The 19,598-nt window shown below is 51.8% G+C and overlaps 2 protein-coding genes across 3 annotated transcripts in view; one reads left to right on the forward strand and one right to left on the reverse strand.

The window, feature by feature from the left end:
- CBS (cystathionine beta-synthase) overlaps positions 1-7,862 on the forward strand; it is a 54,713-nt gene extending 46,851 nt beyond the window's left edge. Inside the window, exons 13-15 of one of the 2 annotated variants that reach the window (XM_040334200.1) lie at positions 1,219-1,327; positions 6,552-6,636; positions 7,567-7,862. In XM_040334200.1, coding sequence (XP_040190134.1) covers positions 1,219-1,327; positions 6,552-6,636; positions 7,567-7,727 — 355 coding nt within the window. In that variant the 3' untranslated portion in view covers positions 7,728-7,862. The remainder of the gene's footprint in view (positions 1-1,218; positions 1,328-6,551; positions 6,637-7,566) is intronic. The other variant, XM_040334201.1, reaches the window with a different exon arrangement.
- A 149-nt stretch (positions 7,863-8,011) lies between these two features.
- Positions 8,012-16,258, reverse strand: LOC120921673 (spidroin-2-like). The gene is made up of 3 exons (XM_040334199.1): positions 16,234-16,258; positions 14,688-15,266; positions 8,012-8,688 (listed from the first exon to the last, which is right to left on the reverse strand). Exons 1-3 carry the CDS (start codon positions 16,256-16,258, stop codon positions 8,012-8,014), a joined length of 1,281 nt encoding a protein of 426 aa, XP_040190133.1.
- Positions 16,259-19,598: the final 3,340 nt, after the last annotated feature.

The following is a 19,598-nucleotide window of genomic DNA, read 5'->3' on the forward strand; positions in this document are numbered from 1 at the left end:
CCCTTGATAGCCCCTTAGTGTTAACACCTTCCCTGCCAGTGACATTTTTATAGTAATCATTGCATTTTTTATAGCGCTAATCGCTGTAAAATTGTCAATGGTCCCAAAAATGTGTCAAGTGTCCGCCACAATGTCACGGTCCCAATATAAATCACAGATCGCCGCCATTACAAGTAAAAAAAAAAATATTGATAAAAATGCCATAAAACTATCCCCTATTCTGTAGACGCTATAACTTTTGTGCAAACCAATTTGCGTACACACGATCAGATAATAATCTGACGGAACACATTGTGGAAAAATTTGAGAGCAGGACCAATCCAACATTTGTTGTCGGAAATTGCGACAATTGTCCGGAGCGCACAAAGGGTTGCATTATCCGACAAAGCACGTCCATCGGATCATTGTTGTCAGGAATATCCGATCGTGTGTACAGGCCTTCAGAAGAGTAGTCGGTATCGGAGCCAGGGTCCTACACTGAAGGTCAGGCAGAAGGAGCAAGCAGGTGGCCGAGGGATCAGGAACAGAAGCAGGATGCAGGTGCACGTTCCGCAGGTGGGCGAGGGATCAGGAACAGAAGCAGGATACAGGTGCATGTTCCGCAGGTGGGTGAGGGATCAGGAACAGAAGCAGGATACAGGTGCACGTTCCGCAGGTGGGCGAGGGATCAGGAACAGAAGCAGGATACAGGTGCACGTTCCACAGGTGGGTGAGGGATCAGGAACAGAAGCAGGATACAGGTGCACGTTCCGCAGGTGGGCGAGGGATCAGGAACAGAAGCAGGATACAGGTGCACGTTCCGCAGGTGGGCGAGGGATCAGGAACAGAAGCAGGATGCAGGTGCACGTTCCGCAGGTGGGCGAGGGATCAGGAACAGAAGCAGGATGCAGGCGCACGTTCCGCAGGTCATAGGCACATGGGCAAAATACCAAGGCAAGGGTAAGTGGCACAGGAAAGACTAAATACTCCTCCAGCAACAAGCATCAGGGGATGACGGCTTTTCTATGAACTTTTGGCTGCTGAGAGACACCCGCTGGTGGACACAGCCTATAGGTTTGGGAGCCACAGCGCCACCAGCAGGTGAGCCCATTCCTGATGGATTGGTTTGTATATCCAGCTCACTGCTGCCTGATTTGCACCATATATCATAGCGATGTTTGTCTTTTCCTGGCTTCCTCTGTCCCCCCCCCTTCCTGACTGGTAGTTGTATGTCCGCAGGCTGGTCCTCGGGATGGTAACGCTGGGAAACATGTTGTCCTCTGTGCTGGCTGGAAAGGTGAAACCATCCGATCCGGTCACCAAAGTCATCTACAAGCAGTTCACACAGGTAAGGCAAAGAGAGAGAGAAGTACGAAGGTGGAGAAATGTAAACGAATGTATCTATTCTGTATATTATGAGATGGTTGTCTTCCTCGTTCCTCTTCTGGATTTATGTCATTGGAGCTGCATGTACACGCAACACCTCCGAATATTCCATTTACACCAAGTGATACCAGAGGGGTGGGAAGGCCAGGTTAAGCTCTCCTTCGAAATGCCCACACCTTGTGTACCATTGGGAAGAGAGTTTGTCTTTTGTCCATCAAGGGATTGTTGGTTGTTGAACACCCTCAGAGTGGTCTCCCCCCCCCCCCCCCCCCCCCCCCCCAACTCTTTTCAGGTCCCTTTCTTTTGGTTGCAGTTTCGGGTTGCTAGCAGCTGGTCCTTCTGTAATCCTTCAGCCGCCTAGGGTTGTTTCTCTAAACGGATCATTCCCTCTACATCTGGAAATCCCACCCCAAGTTTCCTGGTTCGTCAGACACCACCTATGTGTTTGACCCCTGCATTGGATGATGCACTTGCAGCTCTTGATCAAAAAGACCTCGTCTCTCCTCAACCGACAGCGTCTGCACCAAAGAGAAGGCTTGCACACCTGGTTCCAGCAGGTAGAGTCCATCTCTGGAGGGCCCTGTGCCCCCATGGATTGTCAGCGGGTACTCTGTTGTGGACAGAGCACATCTACCTTGTCCTGCAGGGCCCACTAACAGGCCAGGTTTGCAAGATAACTGAAATACATCACAGCTGATATCATTTGCTCCTCAGTGATTGCAGTATTCTAGACTGCATCTCCCCAAGGTAATACATAAAACCTGGCCTGTTAGTGGGCCCTGCAGGACAGGGTTGATGACCACTGATCTAAACGACTTTGTGGGGCCTCTTCCTATGAAAATCAACAGCCTCCTGGGAAAGTTCCTTCGGCTACCGTCCCTTGCCCCATCTTTAATCATGTACATGTTCTCATCACTTCAGCTAAGATTCTCATTCCTTGCCCTATGGCTGTTGATGCTTCTCCTGACCTGGTAGCATCGGGAGATTTCTCAACTCATAACTGTGGTCAGGAGTAGGCAGGCTCGGCCGCATTCTGCTGAAGGTACCAGTGTCAGATGTTTTGTTTTGTTGGACCCCTTCCCACCAGTCTAATGCTGAGACTCAGACCTAACTTTGTATCTGCCCACCCTTGTGGTGATGCCTTTCTTGAATTCCCTTCTTCTGTCATGTTGACTCTACGATCAAACCCCTGAGTTTTTTTTAGTGTTTTTTTAGGGTCGTCTTTTACTCCCTCTTGGACTATTTCCACCATACATCCTTTTCTGTACCTTGTCTAGTGAGATTGGTTGCTGGCTAGGCCACCTCCTTCAGTAACGGTGTTCACTGCTGGGGTGAATGATGTCAGGCCTTCCAATGTAGACCACTTATATAGATACACCTCGAAGAGTGCGTTTCCTCGGTTGGGACTTTGAATTGGAATGACTAAATGACTTGGTGGCAAAGTACGGACCAAAAAAGGTTCAAATAAACATAATTTATTCGAGAAAAATCTAGATGAGTACATGAATGAACGGCTATTTTCAACATCTGAAACGCATCGGGATGAGAAAAAGCATTGGCAAAAAAACAAATAATAACAAATAAGGAATTAACGTAAAAATGCAGGACCCAGTTCTGTCTATTTGGGGGGTACGGTGCCCGGTTTTTACGCCCTTTGTGATAACCGCATCTGACTGGTTTGGTTAAGTTCTTGGTTGGGCTGACTGCCCCCTTCAGATCCCACGCTGAGGCAAAGAATTTGGTTCAGGTTGTTAATATACCCGGAATCTTGAGGTCTTTTTAACCACTTAAGCCCCGGACCATATTGCTGCCTAAAGACCCAAGGGGTTTTTACAGTTCGGGACTGCGTCGCTTTAACAGACAATTGCGCGGTTGTGCGACGTGGCTCCCAAACAAAATTGGCGTCCTTTTTTTTCCCACACATAGAGCTTTCTTTTGGTGGTATTTGATCACCTCTGCGGTTTTTATTTTTTGCGCTATAAACAAAAATAGAGCGACAATTTTGAAAAAAATGCAATATTTTTTACTTTTTGCTATAATAAATATCCCCCAAAAACATATATAAAAACATTTTTTTTCCTCAGTTTAGGCCGATACGTATTCTTCTACCTATTTTTGGTAAAAAAAATCGCAATAATCGTTTATCGGTTGGTTTGCGCATAATTTATAGCGTTTACAAAATAGGGGATAGTTTTATTGCATTTTTTTTTTTTTTTTTTTTTTTTTACTACTAATGGCGGCGATCAGCGATTTTTTTCGTGACTGCGACATTATGGCGGACACATCGGACAATTTTGACACATTTTTGGGACCGTTGTCATTTTCACAGCAAAAAATGCATTTAAATTGCATTGTTTATTGTGAAAATGACAGTTGCAGTTTGGGAGTTAACCACAGGGGGCGCTGTAACATTTAGTGTTCACTTTGTGTGTTTACTAGTGTAGGGGGGTGTGGCTGTAGGATTGACAACATCGATCGAGTCTTCCCTATAAAAGGGATCACTCGATCGATGCGCCACCACAGTGAAGCACGGGGAAGCCGTGTTTACATACGGCTCTCCCCGTGCTTCAGCTCCGGGGAGCGATTGCGACGGAGCGGCTATAAACGAATAGCCGCGCCGTCGTCCCGGATCGCTCCCCAGAGCGGACCCGAACCTCCGCGTGTACCGGGGGGGGGGGGGGGGTCCCGATCGGACCCCCCACCCACGTCTAGCAGAGGACGTACCGGTACGTACATGTGCCTGTCCGTGCCATTCTGCTGACGTATATCTACATGAGGAGGTCGGGAAGGGGTTAAACGATCGGATCTTAAATGTCCATCGAACATTTACATATATGTGGAATGATACGGCGGTCGTTATAAGTTCAATATTCCCCCCTGAAGAAGGTTCTACAAACCAAACAAGCCTCGAAACGTTGGGTTTCCCGTCTCCTCCTATAGACACAATTGGGTCCTGCATCTTACTGTCCTTCCTTATTTGTTATTGCCGATGCTTTTTCTCATTCATCCGATGCGTTTTCAGATGTTGAGAATAGCCGTTCATTCATGTACTCCTCTCGATTTTTCCTCTAATAAATTGTGTTTTATTTCAACCTTTTTGGGCCGTAACTTTGCCACCAAGTCATTTAGTCATTCCAATTCAAAGTCCAACCGAGAAACGCACTCCTCGGTGGATCTCTATATCTTGTATCAGGGATGTGGTCTGACTAATGTTATATTCTATGCATTTTGGAACACGACCACTTGGTACGTCTTGCCTGGGCCTGTTTTATTTTTTTTGCACACTCCTTTGTGGGATCTTCTTCCCTGTTTGGGAATCTATTGTTCCTTCCTATTTTCAGTGGGTTCTGGTTGATCAACTTCTTGCTGGCTCAGGTTTGGTATTCTCTTCCATGTGTGGTCAATCTTCTTCTCTTGGGGTGACCTTCTCCATCCTGGTCTGGAACATCAGGTAGATGCACTTTGCCTTCTCTTGGATGCGTTGGAAGGTTCCCCTATTTAATTCAGGGCTCCAGCCATTTCAGATTCAGGCATTGTTTCCTCAGGTGACCCCCCTCCTCCCCCCCCCTAAAGCTGCAGCACTCCTCAGTTCTCCTAGTGGGCTTGTTAATTATTGGTTGGCATGTTGCCTCACCCCTCAGTTGCACGGTTTCTGGACATCCAAACTGTATCTGAATTCCCGTGTCCCTCAATGGACAAGAAATAAAATGGGAGTCAAGTGATTTGGGTGCTGCTACTCTGTGTTTTGTGATCATAAAACTGAGGCATGCTGGGTGGTTGAGGGGTTATACCGGCTCACCACAATTATTCTGCCAATGTCCAATCCATCTGTAGGTGGCCGTGTGCGTTTTCAGAGGTAACCTAAAGGTGGCCAGAAGAGGAAATGGACAGATTGTGGTAGAGGGTTCCAGAACATGGGAGAATCTCTAGACCGATTGCGGTAGAGGGTTCCAAAAGATGGGAGGGAAGAAGCTCTGGACAGATTGTGGTAGATGGTTCCAGTGGATGAGAGAAGCTCTGGACAGATTGGGGTAGAGGGTTCCAAAAGATGGGAGGGAAGAAGCTCTGGACAGATTGTGGTAGAGGGTTCCAGTGGATGAGAGAAGCTCTGGACAGATTGTGGTAGAGGGTTCCAAAAGATGGGAGGGAAGAAGCTCTGGACAGATTGTGGTAGAGGGGTTCCAGTGGATGAAGAAGCTCTGACAGATTGGGGTAGAGGTTCCAAAAAGATGGGAGGGAAGAAGCTCTGGACAGATTGGTGGTAGATGGTTCCAGTGGATGAGAGAAGCTCTGGACAGATTGGGGTAGAGGGTTTCCAAAAGATGGGAAGGGAAGAAGCTCTGGACAGATTGTGGTAGAGGGTTCCAGTGGATGAGAGAAGCTCTGACAGATTGGGGTAGAGGGTTCCAAAGATGGGAGGGAAGAAGCTCTGGACAGATTGTGGTAGATGGTTCCAGTGGATGAGAGAAGCTCTGGACAGATTGGGGTAGGACGTTCCAGAGGATGGGAGAGGCTTTGGAGAAATCCAGGGGGTGAACATAGGAGGAGGAGCCAAGGGCAAGGCTGGAAAGCAGGTGGTCTTTGAAGGAGCAGAGGGGACGGTTTGGTTGGTATTTTGAGACCAAATTGGTAAAAATCTCCCACTATGAGGGGTTGTCCCTTGAACAGGTGTCCCCGTAACTTTTGTCATCTTGCCATATGACCCAGCCCAGACAGAGCCCTCAGGTTGGCCTGGCTCCTTCAGAGCCCTCGTCTCACCTGTGGAGCCCTGTTCTCCGCCATCATATCATCTGGCCTCTGCAGAGCTCTTATCTCCATCATCCTATAACCCGGCCCTTGCAGAGATTATCTGGTCATCATTTTATCTTGCCCCCACAGAGCCATCCAATGGCCCTGGCCAGCCCTAATCTCTGCCACTGCGGAGCTCTGATCTCACCATAAAAGCCACCTGCCTGATGGTTATGGAGAAGAATACAGAATTTACTTTTGTCGTTCTTCTTTTTTTTAATCAAATCCACAAACACAATTCCTTTATTTTCCTGTGGGGGGATGGGCAATATACAGATTTTCCTGTGGGGTCCCTTTCTCACACGTGGTAATCTATATAAATTATGATGTTGGGTCAGTCTGGTAAAACATAAAATTCTGGAGAAGGTTCGGGATGACGATAATGAATTCTCTTTCAGGTCCATCTTGATGACAATCTGGGGAAACTTTCCCGAATCCTGGAGACGGATCACTTTGCATTGGTGGTCCACGAGCAAATCCAGTGTAAGTATTTTCTGTCTTCTGTCTGATCTACACCTTTCCAACCCCCCCCCCCCCCCCATGACTCCGGGCTCTCCCTCCTCTGGGCTCCTCCTCCCCCCACCCGACTCGGGCTCTCCTCCTCTTCTTTCTTCTTTCCCGACTTTGTTAGGTATGGGTGACCACATACATCTGCCCCGCCTCCCGTTGGTGGAGATAACATTTCATCCTCCTCCAGTTGGTGTCCATACTGTCAGGAAAAGGGGTGGAGCTTTGCAAGCACACCTGTCCTGGTGCAACCATGAACGAAGTGTGGTTGGGTGTCTTCCCTGAAGTAGCGAGACCCGTCCTCCATATTGAAGGTCACTCGCTAGGCGACCTTCAATATTGGTGGGGAGGGGCTGCTGACTGTCTGGGGACCCCAAACATAGGAAAGCCGCCTGGTCGCCACATGGATTTCCATGGGTAGCAGAAGGGGTTTGGGAGACAGCCAGCCAATCGGCTCTACCTGTCTCAAGTCCCCTGGAGGCTCCTCCGTGAGTATTTTTTTTGGGGGGGGGGGGGCTGCATTGGTGTGATCTGATTACACAACCTGGAGGTCTTCAATGTCAGATTCATCAACTGCACCATGTCCATACCACATCTGTACTGCACGGTATGAGGATAGAGAAGGTAGAAGAGCTTACACTCTATTGGGGTATAAGGAGGATAGAGAAGGTAGAAGAGCTTACACTCTATTGGGGTATAAGGAGGATAGAGAAGGTAGAAGAGCTTACACGTCTATAGGATAGGGGGAGGGGTGGTGGCAGAAAGATGGCAGTCTGGGGAACAGTTGGTCCCATTCTGGCTCTGTTGAGGGTCCATACATGAGGGCTCCTCAGATGTTTGATGCTGGGACTCTCTTGCGGAAACTCTTGTGACTCTTCTGTGATTCTCATGTCTCTCTCCTCCTAGCAGATCACAATGACGGTTCCTCCAGCAAGAAGCAGATGGTTTTTGGGGTGGTGACCGCCATCGACCTTCTGAATTTTTTGACCAGGGAGCGGGTGCGACGTCAGAGCGAGTCCAGCGACAAGGACCCCAGTGAAAGAGTCCGACATTTCAGCGCCTCGTGAGCCCCAGAAGTTGGCACCGGTTCCATGTTCTGTAGGGGGAGGGGAATGCCTGTAGGTCAGTTCTATTTGGCTGTTACATGATGATAATGGTGATTTATGTAGCAGTGGCATGTAAACAATAAAGAGTTTTATTTATCCTCCGTGTCTTCTTCATGGTGGCCACCTCACCAGTGCCTTCCTCCGTGGTGGCCACCTCACCTGTGCCTTCCTCCGCGGTGGCCACCCCACCAGTGCCTTCCTCCGCGGTGGCCACCTCGCCAGTGCCTTCCTCCGCGGTGGCCACCTCACCTGTGCCTTCCTCTGCGGTGGCCACCTCGCCAGTGCCTTCCTCCGCGGTGGCCAACCCCACCAGTGCCTTCCTCCGTGGTGGCCACCTCACCAGTGCCTTCCTCCGTGGTGGCCACCTCACCAGTGCCTTCCTCCGCGGTGGCCACCTCACCTGTGCCTTCCTCCGCGGTGTCCACCTCACCTGTGCCTTCCTCTGCGGTGGCCACCTCACCTGTGCCTTCCTCTGCGGTGGCCACCCCACCAGTGCCTTCCTCTGCGGTGGCCACCCCACCAGTGCCTTCCTCTGCGGTGGCCACCCCACCAGTGCCTTCCTCTGCGGTGGCCACCCCACCAGTGCCTTCCTCTGCGGTGGCCACCCCACCAGTGCCTTCCTCTGCGGTGGCCACCCCACCAGTGCCTTCCTCTGCGGTGGCCACCCCACCAGTGCCTTCCTCTGCGGTGGCCACCCCGCCAGTGCCTTCCTCTGCGGTGGCCACCCCGCCAGTGCCTTCCTCTGCGGTGGCCACCCCGCCAGTGCCTTGCTCCGCGGTGGCCACCTCGCCAGTGCCTTGCTCTGCGGTGGCCACCCCACCAGTGCCTTCCTCTGCGGTGGCCACCCCACCAGTGCCTTCCTCTGCGGTGGCCACCCCACCAGTGCCTTCCTCTGCGGTGGCCACCCCACCAGTGCCTTCCTCTGCGGTGGCCACCCCACCAGTGCCTCATATATTTACTCATGCATACTTTATAGAACCACTCCCGCTCTCCCAGCCAACTTTTTCTCCTTCTCACCAACAAGACCACATCCTGGCACCTACCCATACTACCCTGCGATCACTGCACTGGCTCACTGTGGTAGATCGCATTGAGTTTAAGGCTCTCTGTCTCGCCTATCGCGCTTATCATGGGACGGGCCCACAATACCTAATGAATTCCTTGATAACGCGATACACCCCTGCACGAGGACTTAGATCACTTACAGCTGGTCTCGTCACTTGTCCATCTGCTCGCCTGCTTACCTTCGGGGGTAGACGCTTTTCTGTGAGAGCAACGGCCCTATGGAATAGTCTCCCTGTTTCTATCCGGTCTCTCCCCTCCATTATGGCCTTTCGTAAAAGGATAAAAACTTGGTTTTTTGAGGGAAAAGCAGGCTGAGTCACGTTAGTTTTCCCTGTTGTTCCTTGGTAGTTTGCTTTTTTGTGCTCTCCTTTTTTCTTTTCCTTCTATTTTCTTTCCCTGACTTGATTTATCTATTTACAGGTATGTCTTCTGCGCTTAGACGCTTCCCTGACGGGTCAGTATTTGGCGCATTACAAATACAATAAATCAATCAATCAATCAATAGAGACCGCATCTAACCAGATCACCATATAGACCACATCCTGTCACCATAGGAACCCCATTCAAGCACCCGACCATGTCACCATAGGAACCCCAGTCAGCCATAAAACGGACTCTCCTACACTGGACTCTTAGGTCAGGGTAAAGTTGGACAATGTCATGGCTGAGGCCTAAACCACCAAGAAGAGGTAACAGAAGTTGGGCATCCATGAAAGAAGCATGTTTGATCCTCTACTGGGTGGAGAAAAACATTCCAACTCTCTGCTATCTAAAACTTGGGAGTGGAAATTGGCAAGAGGTCTTCCTGCGTTGCCGATGCCTGTACTGAGGGGAGTGGTCTCTCCACCCAGAGGTCTGCCTGCGTTGCCGATGCCTGTACTGAGGGGGAGTGGTCTCTCCACCCACCAAGGTCTTCCTGCGTTGCCGATGCCTGTACTGAGGGGAGTGGTCTCTCCACCCAGAGGTCTTCCTGCGTTGCCGATGCCTGTACTGAGGGGAGTGGTCTCTCCACCCAGAGGTCTGCCTGCGTTGCCGATGGCTGTACTGAGGGGAGTGGTCTCTCCACCCAGAGGTCTGCCTGCGTTGCCGATGCCTGTACTGAGGGGAGTGGTCTCTCCACCCAGAGGTCTTCCTGCGTTGCCGATGCCTGTACTGAGGGGAGTGGTCTCTCCACCCAGAGGTCTTCCTGCGATGCCGATGCCTGTACTGAGGGGAGTGGTGTTTCCACTCAGAGGTCTTCCTGCGTCGCCGATGCCTGTACTGAGGGGAGTGGTCTCTCCACCCAGAGGTCTTACTAAGTTGCCCATGCCTGTACTGAGGGGGAGTGGTCTCTCCACCCAGAGGTCTTACTAAGTTGCCCATGCCTGTACTGAGGGGAGTGGTCTCTCCACCCAGAGGTCTTCCTGCGTTGCCGATGCCTGTACTGAGGGGGAGTGGTCTCTCCACCCAGAGGTCTTCCTGCGTTGCCGATACCTGTACTGAGGGGAGTGGTCTCTCCACCCAGAGGTCTTCCTAAGTTGCCCATGCCTGTACTGAGGGGGAGTGGTCTCCACCCAGAGGTCTTCCTGCGATGCCGATACCTGTACTGAGGGGGAGTGGTCTCTCCACCCAGAGGTCTTCCTGCGTTGCCGATACCTGTACTGAGGGGAGTGGTCTCTCCACCCAGAGGTCTTACTAAGTTGCCCATGCCTGTACTGAGGGGGAGTGGTCTCTCCACCCAGAGGTCTTACTAAGTTGCCGATGCCTGTACTGAGGGGAGTGGTCTCTCCACCCAGAGGTCTTACTAAGTTGCCCATGCCTGTACTGAGGGGAGTGGTCTCTCCACCCAGAGGTCTTACTAAGTTGCCCATGCCTGTACTGAGGGGAGTGGTGTTTCCACCCAGAGGTCTTCCTGCGTTGCCCATGCCTGTACTGAGGGGAGTGGTCTCTCCACCCAGAGGTCTTCCTGCGTTGCCCATGCCTGTACTGAGGGGAGTGGTCTCTCCACCCAGAGGTCTTCCTGCGTTGCCCATGCCTGTACTGAGGGGGAGTGGTCTCTCCGCCCAGAGGTCTTCCTGCGTTGCGATGCCTGTACTGGGGGAGTGGTCTCTCCACCCAGAGGTCTTCCTGCGTTGCCATGCCTGTACTGAGGGGAGTGGTCCCTCCACCCAGAGGTCTTCCTGCGATGCCGATGCCTGTACTGAGGGGAGTGGTCTCTCCACCCAGAGGTCTTACTAAGTTGCCCATGCCTGTACTGAGGGGGAGTGGTCTCTCCACCCAGAGGTCTTACTAAGTTGCCCATGCCTGTCCTGAGGGGAGTGGTCTCCTCCACCCAGAGGTCTTCCTGCGTTGCCTATGCCTGTACTGAGGGGGAGTGGTCTCTCCACCCAGAGGTCTTCCTGCGTTGCCGATGCCTGTACTGAGGGGGAGTGGTCTCTCCACCCAGAGGTCTTCCTGCGTTGCCGATGCCTGTACTGAGGGGAGTGGTCTCTCCACCCAGAGGTCTTCCTGCGTTGCCGATGCCTGTACTGAGGGGAGTGGTCTCTCCACCCGAGGTCTTACTAAGTTGCCCATGCCTGTACTGAGGGGAGTGGTCTCTCCACCCAGAGGTCTTCCTTCGTTGCCGATACCTGTACTGAGGGAGTGGTCTCTCCACCCAGAGGTCTTCCTGCGTTGCCGATGCCTGTACTGAGGGGAGTGGTCTCTCCACCAGAGGTCTTACTAAGTTGCCCATCGCCTGTACTGGGGGAGTGGTGTTTCACCCAGAGGTCATCCTGCGTTGCCCATGCCTGTACTGAGGGGAGTGGTCTCTCCACCCAGAGGTCTTCCTGCGATGCCGATGCCTTGTACTGAGGGGAGTGGTCTCTCCACCCAGAGGTCTTACTAAGTTGCCCATGCCTGTACTGAGGGGGAGTGGTCTCTCCGCCTCAGAGGTCTTCCTGCGTTGCCGATGCCTGTACTGGGGGAGTGGTCTCTCCACCCAGAGTCTTCCTGCGTTGCCATGCCTGTACTGAGGGGAGTAGTCCTCCACCAGAGGTCTTCCTGCGATGCCGATGCCTGTACTGAGGGGAGTGGTCTCTCCACCAGAGGTCTTACAAAGTGCCCATGCCTGACTGAGGGGAGTGGTCTCTCCCACCCAGAGGTCTTACTAAGTTGCCGATTGCCTGTCCTGAGGGGAGTGGTCTCTCCACCCCAGAGTCTTCCTGCGTTGCCTATGCCTGTACTGAGGGGGAGTGGTCTCTCCACCCAGAGGTCTTCCTGCGTTGCCTATGCCTGTACTGAGGGGGAGTGTCTCTCCACCCAGAGGTCTTCCTGCCGTTGCCTATGCCTGTTAATGAGGGGAGTGGTCCCTCCACCCAGAGGTCTTCCTGCGATGCCTGTACTGAGGGGGAGTGGTCTCTCCACCCAGAGGTCTTCCTGCGTTGCCGATGCCTGTACTGAGGGGGAGTGGTCTCTCCACCCAGAGGTCTTACTAAGTTGCCGATGCCTGTACTGAGGGGGAGTGGTGTCTCCACCCAAGGTCTTGCTAAGTTGCTGATGCCTGTACTGAGGGGAGTGGTCTCTCCACCCAGAGGTCTTGCTAAGTTGCTGATGCCTGTACTGAGAGGGAGTGGTGTTTCCACCCACAGGTGTTGCCGATGCCTGTACTGAGGGGAGTGGTCTCTCCACCCAGAGTCTTCTCCTGCGTTGCCGATGCCTTTTCTGAGGGGAGTGGTCTCTCCCACCCAGAGGTCTTCCTGCGATGCCTGTACTGAGGGGAGTGGTCTCTCCACCCAGAGGTCTTACTAGGTTGCCCATGCCTGTACTGAGGGGAGTGGTCTCTCCACCCAGAGGTCTTCCTGCGATGCCGATGCCTGTACTGAGGGGAGTGGTCTCTCACCCAGAGGTCTTCCTGCGTTGCCGATGCCTGTACTGAGGGGAGTGGTCTCTCCACCCAGAGGTCTTCCTGCGATGCCGATGCCTGTACTGAGGGGAGTGGTCTCTCCACCCAGAGGTCTTCCCTGCGTTGCCCATGCCTGTACTGAGGGGGAGTGGTCTCTTCACCCCGAGGTCTTTCCTGCGTTGCCCATGCCTGTACTGAGGGGGAGTGGTCTCTCCACCCAGAGGTCTTCCTGCGTTGCCGATGCCATGTACTGAGGGGAGTGGTCTCTCCACCAGAGGTCTTCCTGCGATGCCGATGCCTGTACTGAGGGGAGTGGTCTCTCCACCCAGAGGTCTTCCTGCGATGCCGATGCCTGTACTGAGGGGGAGTGGTCTCTCCACCCAGAGGTCTTCCTGCGTTGCCCATGCCTGTAACTGAGGGGGAGTGGTCTCTCCACCCAGAGGTCTTCCTGCGTTACCCATGCCAGTAACTGGATGGGGAGTGGTCTCTCCACCCAGAGGTCTTCTGCGATGCCGATGCCTGTATTGAGGGGAGTGGTCTCTCCACCCAGAGGTCGTCCTGCGTTGCCGATGCCTGTACTGAGGGGAGTGATCTTCCTGCGTTGCCCATGCCTGTACTGAGGGGGAGTGGTCTCTCCATCATAGGTCTTCCTGCGTTGCCCATGCCTGTACTGAGGGGAGTGGTCTCTCCACCCAGAGGTCTTGCTAAGTTGCTGATGCCTGTACTGAGGGGGAGTGGTCTCTCCACCCAGAGGTCTTGCTAAGTTGCTGATGCCTGTACTGAGGGGGAGTGGTGTTTCCACCCACAGGTGTTGCCGATGCCTGTACTGAGGGGAGTGGTCTCTCCACCCAGAGGTCTTCCTGCGTTGCCGATGCCTGTACTGAGGGGAGTGGTCTCTCCACCCAGAGGTCATACTAAGTTGCCCATGCCTGTACTGAGGGGAGTGGTCTCTCACCCAGAGGTCTTCTGCGATGCCTGTACTGAGGGGGAGTGGTCTCTCCCCCAGAGGTCTTACCAAGTTGCCCATGCCTGTACTGAGGGGAGATGGTCTCTCCACCCAGAGGTCTTACCTAGGTTGCCAATGCCTGTACTAAGGGAGTGGTCTCTCCATCCAGAGGTCTTCCTGCGTTGCCGATGCCTGTACTGAGGGGAGTGGTCTCTCCACCCAGAGGTTTTCCTGCGTTGCCCATGCCTGTACTGAGGGGGAGTGGTCTCTCCACCCAGAGGTCTTCCTGCGTTGCCGATGCCTGTACTGAGGGGGATTGGTCTCTCCACCCAGAGGTCTTCCCTGCGTTGCCGATGCCTGTACTGAGGGGAGTGGTCTCCTCCACCCAGAGGTTTTCCTGCGTGTGCCCATGCTGTACTGAGGGGGAGTGGTCTTCACCCAGAAGGTCTTACTAATTGCCATGCCTGTACTGAGGGGAGTGGTCTCTCCACCCAGAGGTCTTACTAGGCTGCCGATGCCTGTACTGAGGGGAGTGGTCTCTCCACCCAGAGGTCTTACTAAGTTGCCCGATGCCTGTACTGAGGGGAGTGGTCCTCTCCACCCAGAGGTCTTCCTGCGTTGCCGATGCCCTGTACTGAGGGGAGTGGTCTCTCCACCCAGAGGTCTTACTAAGTTGCCCATGCATGTACTGAGGGGGAGTGGTCTCTCCACCCAGAGGTGTTACTAAGTTGCCCATGCCTGTACTGAGGGGAGTGGTCTCTCCACCCAGAGGTCTTACTAAGTTGCCGATGCTGTACTGAGGGGAGTGGTCTCTCCACCCAGAGGTCTTACTAGGCTTGCCGATGCCCTGTACTGAGGGAGTGGTCTCTCCACCCAGGAGGTCTTCCTGCGTTGCCGATGCCTGTACTGAGGGGGAGTGGTCTCTCCACCCAGAGGTCATCCTGCGTGCCGATGCCTGTACTGGGGGGGAGTGGTCTCTCCACCCAGAGGTCTTACTAATTTGCCCATGCTGTACTGAGGGGAGTGGTCTCTCCACCAGAGGTCTTACTATATTGCCATGCCTGTACTGAGGGGAGAAGTAGTTTTCCACCAGAGGTGTTGCCAATGCCTGAACTTAAGGTAGCGGTCTTTCCACCCAGAGGTCTTCCTGAGTCACCAATGCCTGTAGTCAGGGGAGTGGTCTCTCCATCCAGAGATCTTCCTGAGTCACCAATGCCTGTAGTCAGGGGAGTGGTCTCTCCATCCAGAGATCTTCCTGAGTCACCAATGCCTGTACTCAGGGGAGTGGTCTCTCCATCCAGAGATCTTCCTGAGTCACCAATGCCCGTACTCAGGGGAGTGGTCTCTCCATCCAGAGATCTTCCTGAGTCACCAATGCCTGTACTCAGGGGAGTGGTCTCTCCATCCAGAGATCTTCCTGAGTCACCAATGCCTGTACTCGAGGGAGTGGTCTCGCCATGCAGAGATCTTCCTGAGTCACCAATGCCTGTACTCAGGGGTGTGGTCTCTCCATCCAGAGATCTTCCTGAGTCACCAATGCCTGTACTCAGGGGAGTGGTCTCTCCATCCAGAGATCTTCCTGAGTCACCAATGCCTGTACTCGAGGGAGTGGTCTCTCCACTCAGATCTTCTTGTCAGAAATGGGGATCACCAGCTGTGGACATCATGGCCTTCAGATTCACCAAAACACTAGACAGACTTGTGGCCGGGTCCAGAGATCTCTAAAGGTTGCGGTAGAAGCCCTGGTGATTCATTGGTCCATGTTCATACTGGTGTAGGCATTCCCCCTAGTGAGGATTCTTCCTCGATTACTCCAATAAAGGAAAAAATGGATTCCGGTTCTTCTCATCGCCCCAAATTGTTCCAGGACTCCCGATGGATGAGCCAGGATTCTCCTCAGTGTGTTTCACTTCTTCAGGAGAATATGGAGTATGAATCCTCAAATAATATACAATGAGATCTTTCCAGGGCATACATACCACCTTCATCGACCACCGATACCGAAGATTATAACCAGCCAATGTGAAACCGCACGCCGTATTCTTGTGTGTGAACCTGGCCTTCGTTGGGGGTGGGGATGTTATTTCCAGGATGGACTACAACCTACATTATAAGAAATAAACACCAACATCGAAGCTTCATCTCCTAATGAGAGGGACGTTCACCTTAACGTAGAACTAAAGGCAAGGATTTTGGATGAAGTGGGGAGGAATTAGACCCCCCATCGGTTTTTATTGCAGTCCGTGTCCCCAAGAGGGAGATTCACCCTCGCAACAAACATTGAGTTGACCCAGAAAAGAAATAGAAGGGAAATCTTCCAATGGAGACGCTAGCTTTTATTACAACCAGGGATTCCTCTCACTTCCTGTTAATGGATATAGGGAAGGGAAGTTAAGGGAAATATCCCCAATGGGACACGTCAAATCTGTGGCAATTGCCTGACGTATTTACTGAATTTTCCGCACATATTACTGAATTAGAGATAATTAACTCACATATTTACAGAATTTGTGGCATTTACCACACATTTACTGAATTTCCTGCATCTGCCTCACATATTAATCACATTTCTGGTATTTATCTTGCATATTTACCAAATTTCTGGTATTTCCGCCCCATAGTTACAGAATTTGCGGATTTTAAGTCACATATTTACAGAATTTGAGGTAATTATTTCACATATTTATAGATCTTGCGGCATTTACCTCACACAATTACCCAAACTGTGGTATTTACCTCACATATTTACAGAATTTGCAGATTTTATCTCACATATTTACAGAATTTGCAGATTTTACCTCACATATTTACAGAATTTACCTCACATATTTACAGAATTTACCTCACATATTTACAGAATTTGCAGATTTTACCTCACATATTTACAGAATTTGCAGATTTTACCTCACATTCTTACAGAATTTGCAGATTTTACCTCACATATTTACAGAATTTACCTCACATATTTACAGAATTTACCTCACATATTTACAGAATTTGCAGATTTTACCTCACATATTTACAGAATTTGCAGATTTTACCTCACATTCTTACAGAATTTGCAGATTTTACCTCACATATTTACAGAATTTGCAGATTTTACCTCACATATTTACAAAATTTGCAGATTTTACCTCATTCTTACAGAATTTGTGGTATTTACCTCACAAATTTACAGAATTTGAGGTAATTATTTCACATATTTATAGACCTCGCAGCATTTACCTCACACAATTACCCAAACTGTGTTGTTTTTTTTTTGCACATATTTGCAGAAATTTCCTGACTTATTTATCCCGTTTGTGGTATTTGCCTCACGTATTTACAACATTTTAGTTATTTACCTCACATATGCCACACAGATTTTGTGGCATTTACCTCAAATAATTACGAAAGTTATGGTATTTACTTCACACATTTACCAAATTTGAAGTACCGGTATTTACCCTCCCCCTATTTACCTCACATAATTACCCAAACTAGTATTTACTGCACATATTTCCTGAATTTCCCAAAATGGTGGCATTTACCTCAGGTCAGTAGTAGTCCACGCCTCTGTATGTAAATGGCGGCGTCCTCTAAACACGGAACGTACATGAAGATCTACAATAACATGGATTTTCTCACATCAGTTTTAATGGATGGGGGGAGGGACAAGCTGATGTCTTTGTGCTGATTGGCCACATCAGAAATATGATGTGGTGACGTGTCTACCCCTGATAATGGAGGATGGGAGGAGCTGGGAACCCCGATAATGGAAGATGGGTGTGGCTGGGAACCCCTGATAATGTAGGATGGGTGGGGCTGGGAACCCCTGATAATGTAGGATGGGTGTGGCTGGGAACCCCTGATAATGTAGGATGGGCGGGGCTGGGAACCCCTGATAATGGAGGATGGGAGGAGCTGGGAACCCCTGATAATGTAGGATGGGCGGGGCTGGGAACCCCTGATAATGGAGGATGGGAGGAGCTGGGAACCCCTGATAATGTAGGATGGGCGGGGCTGGGAACCCCTGATAATGGAGGATGGGAGGAGCTGGGAACCCCTGATAATAGAGGATGGGCGGGGCTGGGAACCCCTGATAATGGAGGATGGGAGGAGCTGGGAACCCCTGATAATGGAGGATGGGAGGAGCTGGGAACCCCTGATAATGGAGGATGGGCGGAGCTGGGAACCCCTGATATTAATGGGCAGAGTTAAGAACCCCTGTAAATAATGGGTGGAGTTGGGAATGCCTGATAGTGAAGGATGGGTGGGGCTGAGAACCCCTGATTATAATGGGCGGAGTTGGGAAAACCCTGATTATAATGGGTGGAGCTGGGAACCCCTGATTATAAAGGGCGGAGTTGGAACCCCCCTGATTATCATGGCGAGCTGGGGAACCCCTGATTATAATGGGCGGAGCTGGGAACCCCTGATTATAATGGGTGAAGTTGGGAACCCCTAATAATAATGGGTGGAGTTGGGAACCCCTGATTATAATGGGTGGAGTTGGGAACCCCTGATTATAATGGGTGGATTTGGACTTGGGAACCCCTGATAATAATGGGCGGAGTTGGGAACCCCTGATAATAATGGTGGAGTGGAACCCCTGATATAATGGGCGGAGTTGGGAACCCTGATTATAATAGGTGGAGCTGGGAACCCAATTATAATGGCTGAGTGGGAACCCCTGATAATAATGGGCGGAGTTGGGAAACCCCTGATTATAATGGGTAGAGTTGGGAACCCCTGATTATAATGTGCGGAGTTGGGAACCCCTGATTATAATGGGTGGAGCTGAGAACCCCTGATAATAGAGGGCGGAGTTGGGAAACCCTGATTATAATGGGCGGAGTTGGGAACCCCTGATTATAATGGGCGGAGCTGGGAACCCCAGATTATAATGGGCGGAGTTGGGAACCCCTGATTATAATGGGCGGAGCAGGGAACCCCTGATTATAATGGGCGGAGTTGGGAACCCCTGATTATAATGTGCGGAGTTGGAAACCCTCTGATTATAATGGGCGGAGTTGGGCACCCCTGATAATAATGGGCGGAGCTGAGAAACCCTGATACTAATGGGCGGAGTTGGGAAACCCAGATTATAGTGGGCGGAGTTGGAAACCCCTGATTATAATGGGCGGAGTTGGGAACCCTGACTAATAATGGGCGGAGCTGAGAAACCCTGATTATAATGGGCGGAGTTGGGGACCCCTGATTATAATGGGCGGAGTTGGGAACCCCTGATTATAATGGGCGGAGTTGGGAACCCCTGATAATAATGGGCGGAGCTGAGAAACCCTGATTATAATGGGCGGAGTTGGGGACCCCTGATTATAATGGGCGGAGTTGGGAACCCCTGATTATAATGGGCGGAGTTGGGAACCCCTGATAATAATGGGCGGAGCTGGGGACAATGAGGGGTGTATATATGAACATTGTACACATTGGGGGGGTCTGAGGGGCTGTACACGGCCACCAATCAGCGTCTCTCTTCAGCTGGTTCCGTTATCTGGAATGTGATTGGTCGCCGCTCTCCTCAGTCACACTACTCCGAGTGCGCATGCGCAGGTAGTCCCAGGCGGTGGGCGTACCCTTCTATACATATTAATGAGGCGGACAGCGGGCCAGCCTATCGGGAAGCCTTTGACGGAATGACGTCACACGCCGGCCAGGCTTATGGTAATGTGCGGCGTGGTACGTGATGACGTAGGCGCCCCTGCGGGTCCCGATTGCTGCAGCCGCTTGTCAGTGTGACGAAGATTGGCACCGGGTAAGCTGTCAGTCACCTGGCCCGCCCGCCGGCCCGCGCCTCTCCCCGGCCCCCCGCACACCCCCGACACCCCCCAGCCGGTCCCTCCGACACCCCACACCCCTCCGCTGTACCCGCCGCCTCTACCGCGCGCCCCCGGGCTCCCACCGAGCCTTCACTGCGCGCCCCCCGCACCTCCCCCTCCCTGTGCGCGCGCCCTAGACA

Source organism: Rana temporaria (assembly GCF_905171775.1).
Source record: "Rana temporaria chromosome 2 unlocalized genomic scaffold, aRanTem1.1 chr2r, whole genome shotgun sequence".
NCBI lineage: Eukaryota > Metazoa > Chordata > Amphibia > Anura > Ranidae > Rana > Rana temporaria.

Excerpts from the sequence above, each read along its gene's own strand:
- LOC120921673 (XM_040334199.1), bottom strand. The coding sequence starts at position 16,258 with ATGGGGCGGAAATACCAGAAATTTG. Across the intron at positions 15,267-16,233 it reads GCGGAAATACCAGAAATTTG|ATCTGAGTGGAGAGACCACT; the intron begins GTAAATATGCAA and ends TCTGACAAGAAG. Across the intron at positions 8,689-14,687 it reads AGTACAGGCATGGCAATATA|AGGAAGGCACTGGTGGGGTG; the intron begins GTAAGACCTCTG and ends TGGCCACCGCAG.